At 35.7% G+C, this 21,649-nt stretch overlaps 1 protein-coding gene across 1 annotated transcript; it reads left to right on the top strand.

Moving 5' to 3' along the window:
- The first annotated feature begins 8,970 nt into the window (after window positions 1–8,970).
- LOC140835272 (uncharacterized) lies at window positions 8,971–10,679 on the top strand. Its single transcript, XM_073200760.1, has 4 exons — window positions 8,971–9,136; window positions 9,198–9,292; window positions 9,556–9,742; window positions 9,853–10,679. Exons 1-4 carry the CDS (start codon window positions 8,971–8,973, stop codon window positions 10,677–10,679), a joined length of 1,275 nt encoding a protein of 424 aa, XP_073056861.1.
- Window positions 10,680–21,649: the final 10,970 nt, after the last annotated feature.

The following is a 21,649-nucleotide window of genomic DNA, read 5'->3' as shown; positions in this document are numbered from 1 at the left end:
TAGCCAAACCCGAGCCCTTCCTTGACAACAAATCACGGCCTACAACCGATCTCCCCAAGTCTCGATCAGCCTGATTTTTCCTTAAGCAATGAAATTTTACAGCCCTTAAGACTCTATCTCGGCAGTCCCTTGCACCTTGGTAATCAAAAACGTGAGTTAGCAATCATATAAAAGCATAACCTTTATGCAAATCGTGCACAACAATTAAAACATGCAAGAACTGAATTCTTTGACTAAGGCACACACAACAGCTGATATATGGCGTGAATAATGCAAAAATAATGATACATGGCGCGCCTTGATGATTAGAAGCTTGAAATCTTGAAGAAACGCGCGTCGGGAGGCACCAGAGGGGCGGGGAATGATTTTGCTTGAAAGAAAAGTGGAGGAGAAGATATGGCTGATGGCTGCTGCTGAACTCACGTGAATGAGGCTGCTGGAGGTGTGAAGTGGGCGGCCAAACATTGTAATTTAGGTTTAGGCTTAAGTTAATTATGTAGTTAAGTAATAATAAAAGGTGTAAATGGGCCCTTACTTAAAATAAAGGAGATAAAATAGTTTTAGGCCCATTAAGTACAAACACAATACCGAAAAATATTTCGTGTTGGAAAGTTTTCGAAAATATTAGCCGAACCCTCAAAAAGTCCTCCGATTCAATAAAATTTGCGTACCAGGAAAAATAAAATCTCGCGAGTAAAAATATCAATAAAGCACATTTTTTTTAAAAAAAATATACTTAAAAACACCTTAAATTAATTAATGAAAATTAATCATGTTATAAAATATTTTTTCTGATAATTCCCCAGTCTCCGTTCCTTATTCGAGTGCGAAATGCAACTTAAAAATCTTTGATGCATGAACCCTTAAAATTTCATGAAATAAATCTACCATGCAATGATTATGCATAAAATGCACAAAATAATTAAACAAAAAATAATGAAATAAGCATGCATTTAATGCTTTAAAAGAATTAAATAAAATACCAAAATAATTTAATAACTTACATGCATGTGGTTCACGTGAACTTTCAAAATTTAGAGACGTTACAGATACTTTTGTGAACATTCTATCTTTGAATGATTCCAAAAACTTCGTCGATATTCATACTGTTCATTCTAAGAATTGTTACAGAGGAAGATATGACAGTGAGACTTGAACTAATTTGATCCATAGTTATTCCATCAATTATTTCCAAATAATAAAACTAATCTTTGAAGCTCTTTGGATGTAGCAACTACTAGTCCAAGAGCATGACTGTTGGAGGGTCCTGCTTGCCCAATCATTATGACTCTAGATTCAGTTTGGCTGATAGGTACTTTATCTCTTTCCTCTAGAGTATGACTGATTTGTTCTTCAGTTTCGGGGCCATCTTGCTCATTCATGGCTATTTCAACCATTTCTTGTATAATTCCTCTAACAAATGCAGCTTCACCAGTTTCAATCTTAACTACTTTCTTGGATAGGATTACTTCTGCATTAGAAGCCACTGCATCGGTCTTCTTAAGCAAAGGAGACGTGGAGAGCAATTCGCTTAGTTGGATGTCATCTTCTTGTTGTTATGCAATGTATTGCAAAACTTCTTCAACATTTCCAAGATTAATCTGCCTCAGAGGAGAATAAGTGACAAGATATGGCTGAGTAATTAGTTTGGCGTCCTTGAAGTTGATACAGTCAGAAGATCAGAGATAGATTGAGATGATTATCCAGCCACTTTTTGTTTCTTGGAATCTACTGTCTCAGAAAGTTTGTGATAATTTTCTCAGAATTTGACTTTCATCTGTTAGGAGCCGGGTCCATGTCCAGTTAATTTATCACTCTGCTATTTCATCAAATATAGTTGGTCATAAAGTATCATAGTTTGATCTTTGTTATGATCCATGTTTAGCAAAAAATATTGTCTTTAAAAGATCCAGAAAATAATCTCGATGTCGAAGAGCTTCAGTAATAACCATAGTTTTGACTTCTTGTAGCAGAGCCTTCTCCAGTGCTATGTATCTGTTCAAAAAATCCTTCTTTTTCAAATTTTTAGCAAAGATGATTGTTTTGAATTTCACTCATTTTTTAAAAAAATTATCTTTTCTTCATCAAATTCATTAACCTCATCCATCAACAAGTCTATTTGTGTGTGTACTGCTGATATAAGTTCCGAGATTTGGAATTCAATAACCTTCTCTTTTCCTTTCCTGAGGTTGATGAGCATGTAGAGACCAGTCTTGACATGGTAGATTGGATGGAGTCTCTAATGATTAATTCTTGTGATGGTCTTGGAGGAGGGAGAGTTGTTGGCAAACTGATTTTTATGGGTGGATCTGCCACCACTATCAGTTTCAGTTTCTTTGATGGCTCTTCAATAGACTTGTCTTCAATGACCTTGACTGCACGCACCTAAGAGAGAGGTACTACCTTGATTGGTGTAGACACGAGTCTGATTTTTGTTGTTTTGAGCTTTTTCGGAGGAGGGTGAGTTGCTACCTCAGAGTCACTGGATTGCAAAATCAATTTCCTCTTGGGCTTGGATTCAGTTTCCTTGCTTTCCTTCTTTGCAATTGATTTTTTTTTTTTTTTTTACAGTATCCAGTTATTCTACAATTTCCTTCTTGAATACCAACATCCTAGCAGTACAGATATTCAGTGCCTATCCTATAGGCCAGAGAGAGAGAGAGAGAGAGAATATTTTGTGCAATGAGAGCCTTGAACTTGTGCAGAGTTGCTCAACAAGGCTCTTGCATCTTCAAACAATTTGCTCAAGGGGATGGCGAATCCGACTGATTGCTTCTCATTTGAACCTCGCCTTCAGAATCTGGAACAAGATGACTGACCAGTTAACTTTGAGTCATGTGGCAATGTCTGTCGTCACCATAAACTTTTTCGCCAGAATTGGATTGGCCACCACATCAGTTAGAAGTTTATAAACCAACTTCATCTGTTTCGTCTTCCCAGACGTTTTGATATGATCGCTGGATGCAAAAACTTGAGTTTCATGTCCTCATCTGGTTGTTGAGGCATCAAGAAAAGTTAGTTAAACCTCCAGTGAGCAACTGAACAGGGCAGATGTAAAACCCCCGAATTCTAAACTCGTGATATTATTTTTTAATTTAAAGTTATACTAGGTTATCCAAGATTTTTATTTATATATCTCATTATTTTATTTATGATTGTCAAGTCTATCTAAAGTCGTGTGGGATAATTAAATCGTGTATAATATCTATGGAGCCCAAAATTTAAGATGATATTGTGAATATATTTTGATCTGGGAAAAATAAATAGGCCATGATCCAAAAAAATTAAATAAGGAGATACTGGATACAAACGGGTAAATTTGATACACAAATTCGAATTTGGGAAAAAAATACAAGATAAAGGTATATGCTTTGAGAAAATATTGTTACACATAGATCAAAATCAAGCAAGAGGATAGAGCAATCCGAGAATTTTGAATTTTTTCATATATTTAATTTTAATTTTTGAAATTTGGTAGATAGGGAAAGTCTACACAATAAAGAAATGCAGGCATACAAAATTCAAAAGGTTGCCTACCAAAAATTTCAGAAAAATTTAGCTATTTTTTGATAAATTATCATTAAATTAAATAGGGAAATTTTCATATTTAAGGGAAAAGATTAAATCATACTGCAAAATAAGAAATTTAACGGATGGTGGAAATTAGACATGAAATTTGAAATTTCAGGGCTGGACAAGTGATTATTTTCGAAATTCTCCAAGAAGATTGATAAATAATTTCAAAATTATCCAAGAAAATGTATATAAAAAAAGGAGACATTATCCTAGGTTTAAAGTTTGATTCAAAAGTTGAAACGTGATGATAATATATGATCAGGATAGCAGTCAGTCCTATAAATAAGTTGACCCTCCCATTCGAAAATCAAACCTGAGAATTATTCTAGATTTTTTGAAATTCTCTCTAGTTCTCCCTAAGAATTTTTTGAAATTTTTCTCTCTAAAGTTATGACGAGTGTCGAAGCACTGCTGCACTCTAGATCCAGAAAAGGATTCGAAAATCCCAGTGGACGGAATTCTCCACGTTTTTCTCATCCAGATCAAAGGTAAGTGGGCTTGTTTTAAAAGTATGATTTTCAGTTATGCATTTTTCCTTTTTCAAAATTTTCTGTAGAGCCCAATTCTTCTTCTACCCCATTCTTGATACGATTATCATATGTTTTATGTGTTGGGACTGTGAGGATTCAACTGGATATGGGTGGGAACCCCAAACTGAGATATGTTATGGCTCTTACGTTTGATTGTGAGTTATAACTAGTTTTTGGTTTATATTGTAATAAAAGGCTTGTTATTTTCGATTATGTGGTTGTAAAACAACGTCGGTGTCGCCTAATCCCGATCTCGGGGAGTGACGGCAGAAAAGTAATCTTGTTCGATCAACAGATTATCCTCTCCCAGAAGCATCATTATCTTTCCGTCTTCAGTTACTATTCCTCTTGCATAGAAATTTTTCAGTTCCTCCACGTAGATGTCCAAAGATGAACTGAGAAAAGTCTCGAGTCTAGATGACTCAACAGCACTGAAGACATGTGAGATTGCAGTATCTTCCATGGAATAAATTGATTCGAAATCGATGGCAAAAGCGTCCATGATGTAAGAAAGAGTTGCTAGAGCGGTCAATTCAAAATAAGTTCTTAGATATAGAAATTAGAAGATTTTCGAAACTAAAGAGAGCAAAAAGATTGAGAACATATATGCTCTGAGTAAAAAGATGCAAAGATAGACAGAAAAATTTAGGGATTTCATTGATTTAAGATATGTGACTTTTGATCTGGTAACAGACGGGACACGTGTCACAAAGTTGTTGATATTTTTGAAAATTTCAAAAAAATATGTTGTACGTACAGTGTACGATTTTTTTTTAAAAAAAGTGTAATTATGTTGTCCTTAGTGATTAATAAAATGAATTAAAATAAATCCTTAAAGTCACTACCAAATGATAAGATCAGTCAGACTGAGAGTATTGTCCATAGGATAGATCGTGAGGCTAACTGTTAATTTAATACTCGAGGACTAACTGACAATTGTATTATTAGCAGAGCTTCAACAGTAAAACTTTTTACTTTCAATTACACTGATTTCATAAGAAAATTCTAAGTACAAATTTGATTATCAAAATGATCAGACAATAACTTATTAATGTGTGCTGGTTTTTCAGTTTGGCTCGCAGAAAGCATCTTCAGAGAAGATCATTTGGTTTTCAAAAACTCGGAGATAGATAGTATAACTGTATAACTTTGAGAGCTTGTTCAAATGATCAATTTATATTTTAACCTGCAACGAGAATTTTTCAAAATGATATATTTGTTTCCAAATATAGATTTCGTTGTTATCATTTCATCGTTCTTTTGTAATATATCCTGCTAGTGCACAGAAACCTGACATTATGTGAAGATTCAGTGACAGTTGATATAGAAAACTTTATCCTTTATTTCAGCTGGGCTCTAATCCTTTATCACTGATTATACTGATTCTACAAGGCATATTTCGATTTCGTCTGTCTGGTCATCTTAGATAAACTGTCAGTTGGTCTTCATCAATATCTTCGAATCGGTTTGGCTATCAGTATCATTCTTTTGCATTATTAGTATAGCTCTGTAATCAGTTAGTTTCCTTAGAAAACTTCATCTTATGAATATTCATTTTTCCTTCTCGAATTCAGTTATGTTAGACTTTGTATTTATCCGTTGGATCAACAATCTTGTTAAATCATCAGAACTTAAAAAATGTTCCAACAAATTGTATGATAAAAATTTATTTCATATGCTAAGATTTAGAGGCTGCCGAAATCTCGGTTTACCGAGCAAACCGAAAAATTAAAATTTTGGTTCTAAATTTAATCGATCAGTCATTTTTTTTTAAAAAAAATATCGATCAAATCGATTTAATTAGTTCGGTTTTGAAGGTAAAAAAAATGAGGTAAGCCAATTAAATCGATATTATATATAATTATTATTAGGTATGATCTTTTTAAAATTTTAATTTTATTTTTTGTTTTGAGCTTTAAAAAAATCAGTTTTTACTATTACAAGTTCTAAACTATTATAATTATTCCAAATCCTATTTTTTTTTTTTTTTACTTTATTGAGTGTTGGAATTTAACAAAATTAGATGAGGAATGAAATTTTTTTAAAACAAAAATCGAATCTTATTATTACAAGTCCTAAACTATTATAATTATTCCAAAACTTTTTATTCTTATTTTACTTTATCGAGTGTTGGAATTTAATAAAATTTGGTGAGGAGTGACGTTTTTTTTTTAAAAAATCAAATCTTATTATTACAAGTCCGAAACTGTTATAATTATTCCAAAACTTATTATTTTTATTTTACTTTATTGTGTGTTGGAATTTAATAAAATTAGATGAGGAGTGACATTTTTTTAAAAAAAAATTCCGTTTTTTTTTTTAAAATCGGTTTTTATCAATTAGGTTTAACAGGTTATAATGGATAAAATTGGTCGGTTTGCTTGGTTGAAAAAAAAATCGATTTGTTAGGTGTTACTTATTTTAGTTCGGTCGTTTTGGTTATAACCGATTGTAAACTCCTATTAAAATTTATTATTAAAATCAAAATTTATGTAAAAGCCAAGATATATTTTATTTTCTTTAATTAGTTAAAATAGATATGAACCACATAATTTTGTTAGATGTAACGCCCAGACATTCGTATGCATATGATGTAAGGTAATGATTATGATTAAGTATGATCATTATTCCTTTTATGGTTTATTATGATGATCGTTTGGGGATATGTGATATAATGATGATAGTTTATGGTTTCAAGATATGATATGAATGATATAGAATGAAATAGAGAATATATGGGTAGAATAGGAAGCTGATATTTAGCTAAGTAGATAATGGAAGTGCTAAAACAGTATAAAAATGTGGCAGTAGTTGTGGTTTTTAGCATAATGTTTTGTATATTGATCTGAATGATGTGAGGCTGCTTTCATTAGAAAGATAAGATATAAGGCTATAACTTTTATGTTTTGAGTTTTGTTCAAATCATTGTGGAAGACAAGCCAAAAGCGCCCCGAAGTTTGTCGTGTGTGTCATCGTTCCTCCAGTGACACATGTTGAGAGATTGAGCATAACTCTTTACTCCAACCTTCAAATGACACAAGGCCAATTGGAGATGCAAGCCAAGACATAGAGCTACAACTTTCATGTTTACCACTTTTCCAAATTATGACGGGAAGAGGCGTTTCGGAGGCGATATTTGAGGTGGTTGTACGCAGGGCGGCGCCCGAGCGGTAAGAAATGACCGCCCGTGCGCCAATGGTTCTGAAATTTTGGTCTTGGGCAGTATGGTACGCGCTAGGGCGGTAGTTTATGACCGCCCGAGCGCCCAGCACAGTACAAAAACGTGTTTTGGGTGTTTTAAGGCATCAAATCGGTTGAGACTCTCATTTTTCTCATTTCCCTTCTCCTCCTTTCTCTTCTCCATCAATTCTTAGCTCGGGTTATTCATCATATTCTTCTTCTCTTATTCAATCAAGCAATTAATCTTCAATCCGGAGTTGGAACTTCATCTTTTTAGTGAAAAAGACAAAGGTAAGTGGTTTTTCTTCTTGTTTTTGAGTTATTGAAGATGGTGGAATTATGACATGATAGTTGTGATTGATGTATTGGATTAAATGGTCATCTAATTTTGTTATTTGAGTGTTGATGGTTAGTTATTGAGTTTATTATTGTAGGATCACCATCAAGGTTTAGGAAACCAAGTGCTCCAAGTGTTGTAAGTGGAATCATTTTTTCAATTCATCACATGATCCTACATGTATGTGTTTTGATGATTTTATGAGGTTAATTCCTTTAAATTCCATACATGATATATATATATATATATATATATATATATATATATATATATGTAAATATGTATATATGATAGTGCAATTATATGAACTTTTGAATGAAAGGAGTAAAACTTTATGATGCATCAAAGATGTTCGATAAAATGTCTGAATGAGGTTTTATATGATTGAATGATTGGATTGATAGTGATAGTAGCAGTGTTGCCTCTGGCAATTCTAAATCCGCAATGTAATTGGCCAATTAACGATGAAAACATGTGCTCTCTTATAAGATGGATTTTATGCAGAGGTACATGTCCCTCCTATAAGATTTGTTTTTACGAAGAGGGTTAGCAATGAATGAACTATCTTATAAGAACTATCAATTCTTCAGTTGATCAATGAAATAAATATCACCCTATGTATTGTTGTATTATGATTCTTGACGGATGATATTTATGATGATTCAACGTTTATGTAATGAAATGGATAATGTTTTCAACAAAATGAAATTGAGGCTATTCATTTTATGTTTTACACTAAAATTATATATATGTAACTTGTTAGTATTGATTCCATTTGCTGAGTTTTATACTCATTCTAGTTATGTTCATGTGATGCAGGCACATGTAAGAAAGACTGATATCCCTGAGTTATCGAAGCGAGAGAAAGGAATATGCCAAACTTTGGAGATAGTGGTTGGATGCTATTTTGATATGTTACGCTTTTGGTTATTTTGGGAAATATTGAAAACCTTGTTTTGGTATTTGAATTAGAAATATGTGTAGATACTATATTAAATGGTATCTGATGGTTATGAAAATCTTTTGCATTATTTTATGTGTTGCTTGAGACATGTGGCATGTCCTATTTGTGGGGAGATGCTGCCCAAATTTTTTTAAAATTACAAATTTTCTCCAAATTATATTTTAAAGCTTCCGTACTAATTATGCATTTTAGTTACGAGTATTACATTTAGTCGTATCAGTGCCGAGATTTTCGGACCAATGATTTGGCATATGACTTCCTCTGTTGTCGACAATTCGGTATGTATGTACCTGCATCATTTGATATAATATGGATGTGTAGCATCAATAATTATGATATGTTATGTATGAAAATGGTTTTCAATTAATATGTATTATAGTATCATGCCGCCTAAGTGTAAGGCATCAGAAGGTGAGGATAGTTCATCATCTAGAGTGGTTGGTGAATTTAGCAAGTTACTGAAAGAACATGCCAAAGTACACGACGAGCAAATCCAGCAACTCTTACGAATGCAGAATGTAGGGCGAGGGAGAGAGAGAGAGAGAGCAGGTAAGGCCCGAGCCCAGTAGTGAAGGTGCATACGAAAGATTTCGTAAGATGAAGCCACCAGAATTTGATGGTAGCATTGATCCCATGGTTGCCTTGGAATGGGTCAAAGCTGTGGATGCTATTTATGATTATCTGCAGTTTGACGATAAAGATCAAGTCAGTTGTGCCATTTTTCTACTGACTAAGACAGCGAGGATTTGGTGGGACGCCACCAAGATATCGGTTAATGTCTCGGCACTCAAGTGGCAGGAGTTTAAAGATTTATTCTACGATAAATATTTCCTCGAGATGTTCGAAGTCAGAAAGTGAAGGAATTTCTAGAACTGAAGCAAGGAAATATGTCAATGCAAGAGTATATTCTCAAATTCGAAGAGGGGTGTCAGTTTGCCCCATATCTGGACAGTAATGACATCTAAAAGGGAGAGCATTTTCTTAGATGTGTCCAAGCTGAAATTAAAAGAGACGTTCGAGTGTCTAAAGCTGCTTCATATAAAGAGATTGTTGAAAAATCAAGGATGGCCGAGCAGGACGAGAAGGAAATTGAAAGAGAAAGACAATTGAAACGCCAAGATTTTTCTACTAAAGGCCAAGGATCCGGATGGAAAGGTAAGGGCAAGTTCAGAGGGAAAGAAAAAGAGGAGCATCGACCAAAGCTCCTATGCCACCGCCTATATATGATCGACCTGTATGTCCAAAAGATGGCAAAATGCATACAGGTGAGTGCTTGGTTGGAAGTAATCGATGCTTTCGTTGTGGAGATGTTGGACATGTTATCAAAAATTGTCCAGTGAAGGGTGAGAAAGGGAAGGATAGGGTTCAAGGCAGAATCTTTACAATGACCAAAGAAGGCGCAAATCCTGATTCTTCTGTTTTATCAGGTACTATATTAATTTCAGGCAAGGCCGCTATTACATTGATTGACACTGGTGTTACGCATTCCTTTATGTCTGAAATTTTCTTGCGCTCTTTGAATATTGTTCCATCTTTTGAACACCTCCACTATAGTATTTTGTTGCCATCGGGAGACGAATTATGGCCTTCCAGTATTATTAAAGGTTGTGCAGTACAAGTGAATGAGAGAATATATTTTGCTGATCTTATTATTATTCCTATGGTGGCATTTGATGTTATTTTGGGAATGGACTGGCTATTATCATATTGTCCCATTGTTGACTGTGTGGCTAAGACGGTGCGATTTCCTGCAGAAGATGATGAAAGCGGGATTTTCCAGAGTTCAGATATTTTGCTTGGCACTCCTTATATTTCTTGTGTCAAAGCTCACGAAATGTTATCCAAGGGGTGTCAGGGGTTTTTAGCTGCTGTGATAGATGTGAATACTGAGATGACGAGGAAGTTGAATGAGATTGAGGTAGTTCGGGATTTTCCTGATGTATTTGCAGATGATGTGCCTGGATTGCCACCTGACCGTGAAGTTGAGTTTGTGATTGACGTGGTTCCAGCAACTGCTCCAATTTCGAAAGCTCCTTACCGAATGGCCCCGACTGAAATGAAGGAACTAAAGAATCAGTTGCAGGATTATTAGACAAAGGCTTTATTCGTCCGAGTTCTTCTCAGTTGGGAGCTCCAGTTTTATTTGTCAAAAAGAAAGATGGATCTTTGCGGTTGTGCATTGATTATAGAGAGATGAACAAATCCACGATCAAGAATAAATATCCATTGCCGTATATTGATGATCTCTTTGATCAACTACAGGGAGCGACGGTGTTTTTAAAGATCGATATGTGTTCTTGTTATTATCAGCTGAAAGTTAGGGAAGCTCACATCCCTAAAACTGCATTCAGAACCAGGTACGACCATTATTAGTTCTTAATCATTTCATTCGGTTTGACGAACAATCCGTCTGCCTTCATGGATCTAATGAACCGAGTCTTCAAGCCATATCTGGATAGTTTTGTTATCGTTTTGATTGACGATATTCTGATTTATTCCAAGACTCGGGAACTTCATGCCGAGCATCTCAGAACTGTATTGCAGTTATTGAGGGAAAATCAGTTATACGCAAAGTTTAAAAATTGTGAATTTTGGTAAGAGCAAGTATCATTTCTAGGCCATATTGTTTCGAGAGACGGCATTGCAGTGGATCCTATGAAGATTGAAGTTATTAAACAATGGCCTATTCCTATGACAGTCTCCGAGGTGCGTAGTTTTCTGGGTTTGACAGGTTATTATCGACGTTTTATTGCCAATTTCTCCAAAATAGCTCTGCCATTAACCAATTTGACAAGGAAAGCGGTGAAGTTTGAGTGGACAAACGAATGCCAACATGGATTTCAAGTGTTGAAAGACAAGTTGACATCAGCCCCTATCCTAGCACTTTCGTGCGGTACTGAAGATTTTATTATATACACTGATGCGTCAAAGATGGGACTTGGAGCTGTACTGATGCAGCGTGGGAAAGTAATCGCTTATGCTTCTTGTCAGTTGAAAGAGTACGAGAAGAATTATCCCACCCACGATCTTGAATTGGCGGCTGTGGTATTCGCATTGAAAATATAGAGGCATTATCTGTATGGCGAGAAATGTGAAGTTTTCACAGACCATAAGAGCTTGAAATATATATTCTCTCAGAGGGAACTCAATATGCGGCAGAGAAGGTGGTTAGAACTTGTTAAAGATTATGATATGACCATTAGCTACCACCCAGGTAAAGCAAATGTTGTTGCAGATGCTTTGAGCCGTAAGTTTGTTCTTTGAGTTCATTGATTCAGAAGTCGCTATTATTGGATCTTCAGAGGAGCGAGATTGCTATAGTAGAGCGAGGGACTATCGCTAAACTTTCAGCTTTGGTTATTCGACCTATGTTGATAGATATGATACGACGGGAGCAACCTAATGACAATCAGTTGATAAAATTTCGATCTAAAGCCAATGAGAAAGAAAATACATAGTTTGCGATGAACACTGATGATTTGTTAACGTTTAGAGTTCGGATAGCTGTTCCCAGTGGTGATGACATTCGACATGATGTTTTGACAGAGGCTCATACCGCGCCATACTCGATACATCCAGTTAGCACCAAGATGTATCAGGATCTCCGACGTCTCTACTGGTGGCCAGGTATGAAAATTGACATTGCAAAGTTTATATCCGAATTTCTAACATGTCAGCAGGTAAAGATTGAGCATCAAAGACCTGCTGGAACTTTGCAATCCCTCCCAATACCTCAATGGAAGTGGGAGCACATCACTATGGACTTCGTATCGGGACTTCCAAGAACACCAAAGGGTTACAACTCCATCTGAGTGATTGTTGATAGGTTAACCAAGTCTGCCCATTTTCTTCCGATCAAGACAACGTTTACAATGAACCAGTATGCTGAAGTCTATGTAGCTGAGATAGCGAGACTTCATGGTATTCCTGTGTCAATTGTATCTGATTGTGACCCAAGGTTTACTTCTGAATTCTGGAAGAGCTTGCACAGATCCTTGGGCACCAGGTTGGCTTTTAGCACAGCTTATCATCCTCAGAGTGACGGGCAGTCAGAGAGGGTGATTCGGATTCTTGAAGATATGCTACGATCCTGTACGATTGATTTTCTTGGTAGCTGGGATTCTAAATTTCTGCTTGCGGAATTTACATATAACAATAGTTATCAGGAGACGATTGGCATGGCACCATACGAGGCAATGTATGGCAGGAAATGTAGGTCACCGTTGAACTGGGATGAAGTTGGTGAAAGAAAGATGTTAGGACCAGAATTTGTCCAACAGACAGCTGATGTGATTACTTTAATCCAGGACAGAATGAAGACGGCTCAAACTAGACAGAAAAGTTATGCCGATAACTGAATAAGGCCTTTGGAGTTTGAAGTTGGAGATCATGTTTTTATCAAAATTGCTCCTCTCAAGGGGGTAATGAGATTCGGGAAGAAAGGAAAGCTGAGCCCAAGATTTATCAGCCCATTTGAAATTTTGGACAAGATAGGAGAAAGAGCATATCGTCTAGCCTTACAACCGGACTTGGATAGAGTCCACAATGTATTTCACGTCTCAATGCTCAGGAAGTACATCTCGAACCCTTCCCATGTTCTCAGACATTAAGCGTTGGATCTGATGCCGAACTTGACTTATCATAAGTACTAATCCAAATTTTAGATCGCAAGGTTAAAGTATTGAGGAATAAAGAGATCGGCATTATCAAGATTCGGTGGCGTAATCAGTTGGCTGAAGAAGCAACGTGGTAGCCAGAGGAGGAAATGAAACAACAATATCCTGTGTTATTCGAACAGTAATGACAATTTCGGGGACAAAATTTCTTAAGGATGGGAGAATTGTAACGCCCAGACATTCGTATGAATATGATGTAAGGTAATGATTATGATTAAGTATGGTCATTATTCTTTTTATGGTTTATTATGATGATCGTTTGGGGATATGTGATGTAATTGTGATGGTTTATGGTCTCAAGATATGATATGAATGGTCTCAAGATATGATATGAATGATATTGAATGATATAGAATGAAACAGAGAATGTATGGGTAGAATAAAAAGCCGATCTTTAGCTAAGTAGGTAATAGAAGTGCTAAAACGATATGAAAATGTGGCAGTAGTTGTGGTTTTTAGCATAATATTTTGTATATTGATCCGAATAATGTGAGGCCACTTTCAATAGAATGATAAGACATAAGGTTATAACTTTCATGTTTTGAGTTTTGTTCAAATCATTGTGGAAGACAAGTCAAAAGCGCCCGAAGTTTGTCGTGTGTGTCGTCGTTCCTCCAGTGACACATTTTGGGAGATTGAGCATAACTCTTTACTCCAACCTTCAAATGACATGAGGCCAATTGGAGATGCAAGCCAAGACATAGAGCTACAGCTTTCATGTTTACCACTTTTCCAAATTATGACGGGAAGAGGCGTTTCGGAGGCGATCTTTGAGGTGGCTGTGCGCAGAGTGGCGCCCGAGCGGTAAGAAATGACCACCCGAGCGCCACTGGTTTGAAATTTTGGTCTTGGGCATTATGGTCCACGCTAGGGCGGTAGTTTATGACTGTCCGAGTGCCCAGCATAGTACAAAAACGTGTTTTGGGTATTTTAAGGCATAAAATCGGTTGAGACTCTCATTTTTCTCATTTCCCTTCTCCTCCTTTCTTTTCTCTATCAATTCTTAGCTAGGGTTATTCATCATATTCTTCTTCTCTTATTCAATCAAGCAATTAATCTTCAATTCGGAGTTGGAACTTCATCTTTTTAGTGAAAGGGAAAAAGGTAAGTGGTTTTTCTTCTTGTTCTTGAGTTACTGAAGATGGTGGAGTTAGGGCATGATAGTTGTAATTGATGTATTGGATTAAATGATCATGTAATGTTGTTATTTGAGTGTTGATGGTTAGTTATTGGGTTTATTATTGTAGGATCACCATCAAGGTTTAGGAAACCAAGTGCTCCAAGTGTTGTAAGTGGAATCATTTTTTCAATGCATCACATGATCATATATGTATGTGCTTTGATGATTTTATGACTTTAACTCCTTTCAAATTCCATTCATGATATATATATATATATATATATATATATATATATATATATATATATATATATATATATGTATATATGGTAGTGCAATTATATGAATTTTTGAATGAAAGGAGTATAACTTTATGATGCCTCAAAGATGTTCGATAAAATGTCTGAATGAAGTTTTATATGATTGAATGATTGGATTGATAGTGATAGTAGCGGTGTTGCCTCTGGTAATTCTAAATCCGCAATGTAATTGGCCAATTAACGATGAAAAAACATGTGCTCTCTTATAAGATGGATTTTATGCAGAGGTACATGTCCCTCCTATAAGATTCGTTTTTACGAAGAGGGTTAGCAATGAATGAACTATCTTATAAGAACTATCAATTCTTCAGTTGATCAATGAAATAAATATCATCCCTATGTATTTTTTATGATTCTCGACGGATGATATTAATGAAGATTCGATGTTTATGTAATGAAATGGATAATGTTTTCAACAAAATGAAATTGAGGCTATTCACTTTATGTTTTACACTAAAATTATATGTAACTTGTTAGTATTGATTACATTTGCTGAGTTTTATACTCATTCCAGTTATATTCATGTGATGCAGGCACAGGTAAGAAAGACTTATCATCCCTGAGTTGTCGAAGCGAGAGAAAGGAATATGCCAAACTTTGGAGATAGTGGTTGGATGCTATTTTGATCTGTTAAGCTTTTGTTATTTTGGAAAATATCTAAAACCTTGTTTTGTTATTTGAATTAGAAATATGTGTAGATACTATATTAAATGGTATCTGATGGTTATGAAAATCTTTTGCATGTATTTTATGTGGTGCTTGAGACAGGTGTCATGTCTTATTTGTAGGGAGATGCTGTCCAATTTTTTTTAAAATTACATCTTTTCTCCAAATTATATTTTAAAGCTTCCGCACTAAATATTCATTTTAGTTACGAATTTTACATTAGAATTTTTAATTAATATAATATTTAGTATGAATAGTACTATTATTATTAAGTTACTATTAATGTAAGAGAATTGTTAATTGTCTTTAAAAATTTGTCATCCACAATGCATTTTATTTTTTCTATTTTATATTTAGATTATTTTTAAATATATATTATATGGACATAAATATGTATTTTAAAATTTTATATTATATTAGAAAAAATGAACGTAAATATATAGATTCTATATATTATATTATTCTTTTAATCAAGCTTGTTTTGATTATATTTTAAATTTTTTCTCAAATTATATTCTCGCAAACATCATGTTGTGATTCGTGTCCAACATTATTTATTTATTCCAGATAATATGAGAATCTCTTTCAACCTGAGTTTATGATAGTGATATCAAATTTAATAAGCCATAAATAAGAATTCATAATTTTTTTTGGATATTATATTAAAAAATCGTCATATTTATCGATCCAAGAACTTTTGGATCGATCAATAACATCTTTGTGCACTATCAATGGTTTGTTAACTATATATAATTTGAGTACTCAACCCAATCAATTACGTTAAACTCTGAAAATATTTGTATCGATGATACTTCTGGAGAATATTAGTTCTTTTAGAGCTATTAATTTGTAATATAATATTTATTTTTGGATTGATCAGTAACATCTTTGTGCACTATCAATAGTTTGTTAACTATTTATAATTTGAATACTCAACCCAATCAATTACGTTAAACTTTGAAAATATTTGTATCGGTGATACTTCTAGAGAATATTAGCTCTTTTAGAACTATTAATTTCTAATAGACTATTTCTATCAAATCAATATTGACATTGGATTTACAAATCCATATACGTCAATGTTTATCACTATTTTATTATATCAATTGAAACGACCTTGAATTATTTTTTTTCTAATAAACTCAAAAATTAAACAATAAAACTACTTGACATTTTCATATATAATAATAATTTAACATTTAAATCTCAAGTGTATCAAAATATCACTAAATCATCAAATAATTAGAAATCCTACGTCAACCTTTAAAAAGATCAAATAACATAAAATTAAAGCATAAAAATATCTCTAATAAAGTCATTAACATTGTTCGGTACAATAATTGTCCATGTTTGGTAGAGCGATCGAATCGTGGTGCTTGAGCTGCTATGCGGTTTAAAAGATTTGAGTTGCACTATTACCACTAGCTATAGATTTTGGTAAAGCGGCAAACGCTCGCTCCTATAATTTGTATCAGAGCCAAGGTGACAGGTTCGATTCCCATTATTCGGAAGGAGGGCAATTATTGGGATGGAGATTGGTGGGTGCAATGATTGTCCCTGCTTGGTAGAGCGATCGAATCGTGGTGCTTGAGGTACTATGCGGTTTAAAAGATTTGAGTTGCACCATTACCACTAGCTATAGCTTTTGGTAAAACGGCAAACGCTCGATCCTACAAACATAAATCTTTAAATCTTTTATCTAACAAGCTAGTGCGGAAACATAAAGGTCCCTCGGGAGTGTACTGCACCCCTCGATTTACTCAATCGTCAGCGTTTCTCATAATATCATCAGATCCTGCATCATACAAACTTAGTGAGTCTAATGACTCTGTACTTTCTAAACATAAATAACAAATAATACATATACATTCACATGCATTTAAAAATCATACTTTTATTTAAAAATAGCTTTTAAACATAAATAAACCATTTAAAATCATTTAAGCATAAATAAATCATTTAAAAAACTTTAAGCATAAATCATATATCGTAAAATCATTTTAATCGTAAAGCTTTCAATCCTTTATTATTTTGGGTGAAGTTTGATCCTCGAAAGTGACTAGCATTTATTCTTTGGTCGATTGATCAGTCTTCTGCTCCACATGGTCCATGGGGGCGGGCACTAGGCTTCACCGTTGAAATACGATCGTCGGTCTCCCTCGGGGGCCTTCTCCCATAGACGGGCTCCCTCTGGGCATTATCCCGTAAATGGGTTCCCTCTAGGGCCTTTTCTTTCATGACATCCCCACAAAATCATATATCATTTGTCACAGTCAATTCACACCTCTCAAAATATTTTTTCTTTTCTTTTCTTTTGAAATCATAAAATATCATAGCTTTCCAAAAATAGCATTTTAAACAGTAAAAATTGCACAGCTTTACCATAAATCATAAAATATCTTATTTTAATAAAAATCATCATTTTAAATCATAAAATATCATTTAACATACGTTTTGATCCTTCGGACGCTGCCAAGCTTTTACATCTTTTCTGAAGTGTAAAATTATCGTTTTGTCCCTAAACGTAAAAGTCCTCGATTTTATATTTTTATTACTTTTAATGACATGGGTGATGGGCTTATCCCAAATACTTAGTTATGCTTAAATATAATTTTTCATTATTTTATTCAGCTTAATTCGAGGCCATTTGATTAATTATTTAATTAATTATTCGAGAGACGATTAAATCCCGGATAAATTCAAAAATCATTATTTTGATCCCAATTTTTGAACATAACTTTTTTTAATGCCTAATCTACCCTTGTGAGCCATGAACCATATCTGTGGACCCATGATTCCAATTAATTATTTTAAATAAGAAATATGACCCTTCAATGAATCCATCGAGCCATCTCCTTATTTACTCAAGCCATGGTCAGGCCACCTCAAGCCAAATCCGAGCCAACCAACCTAGGCACTCTACTGACAAGCTCTATTCCGAATAGCCAGCCCTGGCCTGCTCGAAACTGTTCTGCCCCTCAACCCGATTGCATGCATGTGTGTATGTGTGTATCCTAGTGGCACTAGGACTCCTAGTTAGCCTAGGACTCTTCCAGCCGAGCCACCACCGAGCCCACCTGACCCTAACCGACCCTGGACCATTCCCAGACCCGACCAAGCCCAGCCCAAGCCACATAACCCATGCCGCAAGCTACCAGTTCGGGAAACCTTCAGTTGCGCGAAGGTGATTTCTCACGCTCCAGCCGAGCCAGCAGTGAACCTAGCTGCACCAACCACTGGCTTGGACCTTGAACATCTTCCTTAGACCCTATAGGACCAACCACGAGCCACCTAACCCTAGCAGCGAGGCCCCATTGCCGCTGTTGCCATCATAATCTGCGCGAGGAGTCCTTGCTCTAAGGATCTCCTCCTAGGCTGCAACCAAGGAGTCGTAGCCATGCTAGGACTCTTCCTGACCCTGAACCATGTCTAGCCTAGGCCCCAACCCAAGCTTGGCCAAGCCGTGACCCCATATGCAAACAATCGAACCAAGGAATCAAGACAACAAGAAAGTTGCACCTTAGAATTTTATCATGTTTTAATCACAATTCATTCATATAACATCCTACGTTGGCAGCGTGTCCATTGGATTCTAACGTTTTTATATAAACGTAAAATCTACGTGTTTTTGAAAATATACGATCTTCCGTAAAAATAATCCCACAATCATATTGTTCATTCATAAATAGTTAAATCATGCATATTATGATATGTATGACTTTTTAAAAAGTTTAGAGAACGTGTCTTTGCGTTTATAACGCTCAAATAGATGATCGTTGGCGAGAGTGCGACGTTGGGAGACCGGACGACGAAGACTCCTAGCTTTTCTTCCCAACCTTATTTTCGAAAATTTGATGTGTGTGTGGGAGTGAATTTTCGGCTGATGCAAGTGATTTGTGAGGTTTTGACAGCCTAGGAGTCTTATTTATAATTTTAATCAACATGCTTGAAACGTCTACTCGTTTTAAAAAATGCGGAAATATTTTTTTTTTTTTAAATCTTGGAATTATAAAATAACCTTTGAAATAATCATATTTATTTACGAACAAGAATGACGCAGTTTAAAAATAACTAAAGTCATCCAAAATCAACATAAACGTAAACGTTTAAAAATCGTAATGTCATCAACATGTAAAAATGTGTAACATGTAAAAATGTGTAACTCCTCATAAAAAAAACATGAATCAATATGCGGAAAATAATGGTCCTCGGGTCGTGTCACCACACACCCGCCTGCCTACTCAGTCTTCAGCACATCCGGTTTACTGATCAAAATGCTCACCTGCATCACACACACCTAGTGAGTCTAAAGACTCAACACACCTATACCAGTAATAACAAGTACATATACGTAGCACACAGCAGTGAAAAATATCATACTCAACATATCTTTCATGAACTTAAATGCATTCGTGAACGTGTTATGTAAAATCATATCGTGTTTCATGAACTTTAAAAGCATGAATATCAACGTCTCGTGTAAAATCATGTCGTGTCAAAGCATGTCTTATCATGTTATCATATCATATGCGTAACTGTGACCTGTCAAAACATGGTAATAGCATGTATCATCGTATCAGCATATACATGTTAAAATCTTAATTTGAATTCCGTTCATTAGCTGTGACTTTCGTATCATCATGTCATCATGTCAGTCGATGGATCCATCTACGTGTAACCGCGGTACCCGGCGGCGGGGGACATCAGCGACACTCTCACCCGTCAACTGAGCCCGAGCCTATCATGTCATCATATCATGTCAATGGAAATACGATCGTCGGGCTCCCTCTGGGCCTTTTCCCTCACGATATCTCCAATCATATCATCGTGTCATCGTGTTAGTCACAACTAAATCACTTCCTTCAAAACATGTCATCATATTCATCACTTAATAAAAGCATGCATATACATAATTTTTCTTTTAAACCAAGAATGCAACGTATTTTCATAATTTCATAAAAATCATATTCATGATGCATAAACATTTAAAACATAATAAAATGTGCTCAGGGCGCTGCCAGGACCAAAATCTCACCCCGGGTGCAAAATGACCATTTTGCCCCTGGAAACCCAAAAATTATCGTTTTAACCCTGGACCCCTAAAATTGACCTGAAGCTTACCAAACTTCTTAAAACGTCCCAAAACATAATTAAAAGTATTCCTAGGCGTAAACTCGATCCCATAACACAACTTTACCGCCTCGTTTTAAAACTTGGACCGGGATCCCGGTTTTAACTCGAATCGGCTCGAAACTCTACCAAATTTTTCCCAACCTTTTATAATATCTTAAAAACACTATAATGGTCCTAAAATCTTAAAAACCAGACTTTTAAGCTCCTCGACCACCCCCTGGAAAGCTGCTGAAAATGCCCATGTGACAAGCTTGGATCCTAGTGCAATTACTACTCCAACCTTCGACCCTAGCTAGCACTCAACAATACCATTCACTCCTCAACCACCCCAAGCCCCACCTTGGCATCTTCCTGGGCAGAAAAACTCACGGCTACAAGAAAAAAAAATTCAGAAACTTCCCTCAAGATTCGGCCCTTCCAATTTTGTACACTACCATCTTCATCCCCTCAAACTCACGCCCTACTCTACCCGACAACACCAGCCATGGTTCGGTTCCTCCTAGACCCTCCAAGCCTCTCCTGAACTCGCTCATGTCGAACCCAAAACCCCATGCAAGGTATCCCAGCAGCACCGAACACAACCCACACAAATCTCTACCCGTGTCCCTTCCTCGATCTCTCCTCCCACAACCTCGGTGCATGGTTTAAGTCCTTAGATCACACCTCGACCCTTACAACAGACGCTTACCAGCCCTGGCACCGCAGCCCCTTTCACAAAACCAGAAAACAAACGTGAGCAACACAATACATGATGCGATAAAATAGTGCAAACCCGAAAGATTTAACGTGCTCCTGAATAGATCGAAAGATTTCATGAAGGAATGCGCACCCAACATTAATATGACGTGCATGATGCAAAGAAAGGAGTAACAAGCGTGCCTTGATGCTTGGTGAAACTCTTGGACAATAATCGAGGGACACGGCCGAGGGAAGCTTGTTGCTTGAAGGAGGAAACGGTGCCACCGAAGGTTTTCAGCAGCAAGATTACGAGAAAACTCGTGAATGGTGAGGGTGGGCGGCTGAAAAGTGATTAGGTTTTAGTGGGGGAGCTTAGGGAATAATTTAGGAGTTAATTATATAGATAGTAATTTAGCCAATGGGCCCTTATTATTTTTGTTTAAGAGTTAAAAAAATAAATAAGCCCAAT

Source organism: Primulina eburnea, chromosome 6, assembly GCF_022965805.1.
Source record: "Primulina eburnea isolate SZY01 chromosome 6, ASM2296580v1, whole genome shotgun sequence".
Lineage (NCBI taxonomy): Eukaryota > Viridiplantae > Streptophyta > Magnoliopsida > Lamiales > Gesneriaceae > Primulina > Primulina eburnea.
Note: the sequence above shows the minus strand (reverse complement) of the source record. Positions and strands in the feature narration are given on the sequence as shown.

Excerpts from the sequence above, each read along its gene's own strand:
- LOC140835272 (XM_073200760.1), top strand. The coding sequence starts at position 8,971 with ATGCCGCCTAAGTGTAAGGCATCAGAAGGTGAGGATAGTTCATCATCT. Across the intron at positions 9,137-9,197 it reads GAGAGAGAGAGAGAGAGCAG|AATTTGATGGTAGCATTGAT; the intron begins GTAAGGCCCGAG and ends TGAAGCCACCAG. Across the intron at positions 9,293-9,555 it reads AGTTTGACGATAAAGATCAA|GGAGAGCATTTTCTTAGATG; the intron begins GTCAGTTGTGCC and ends GACATCTAAAAG.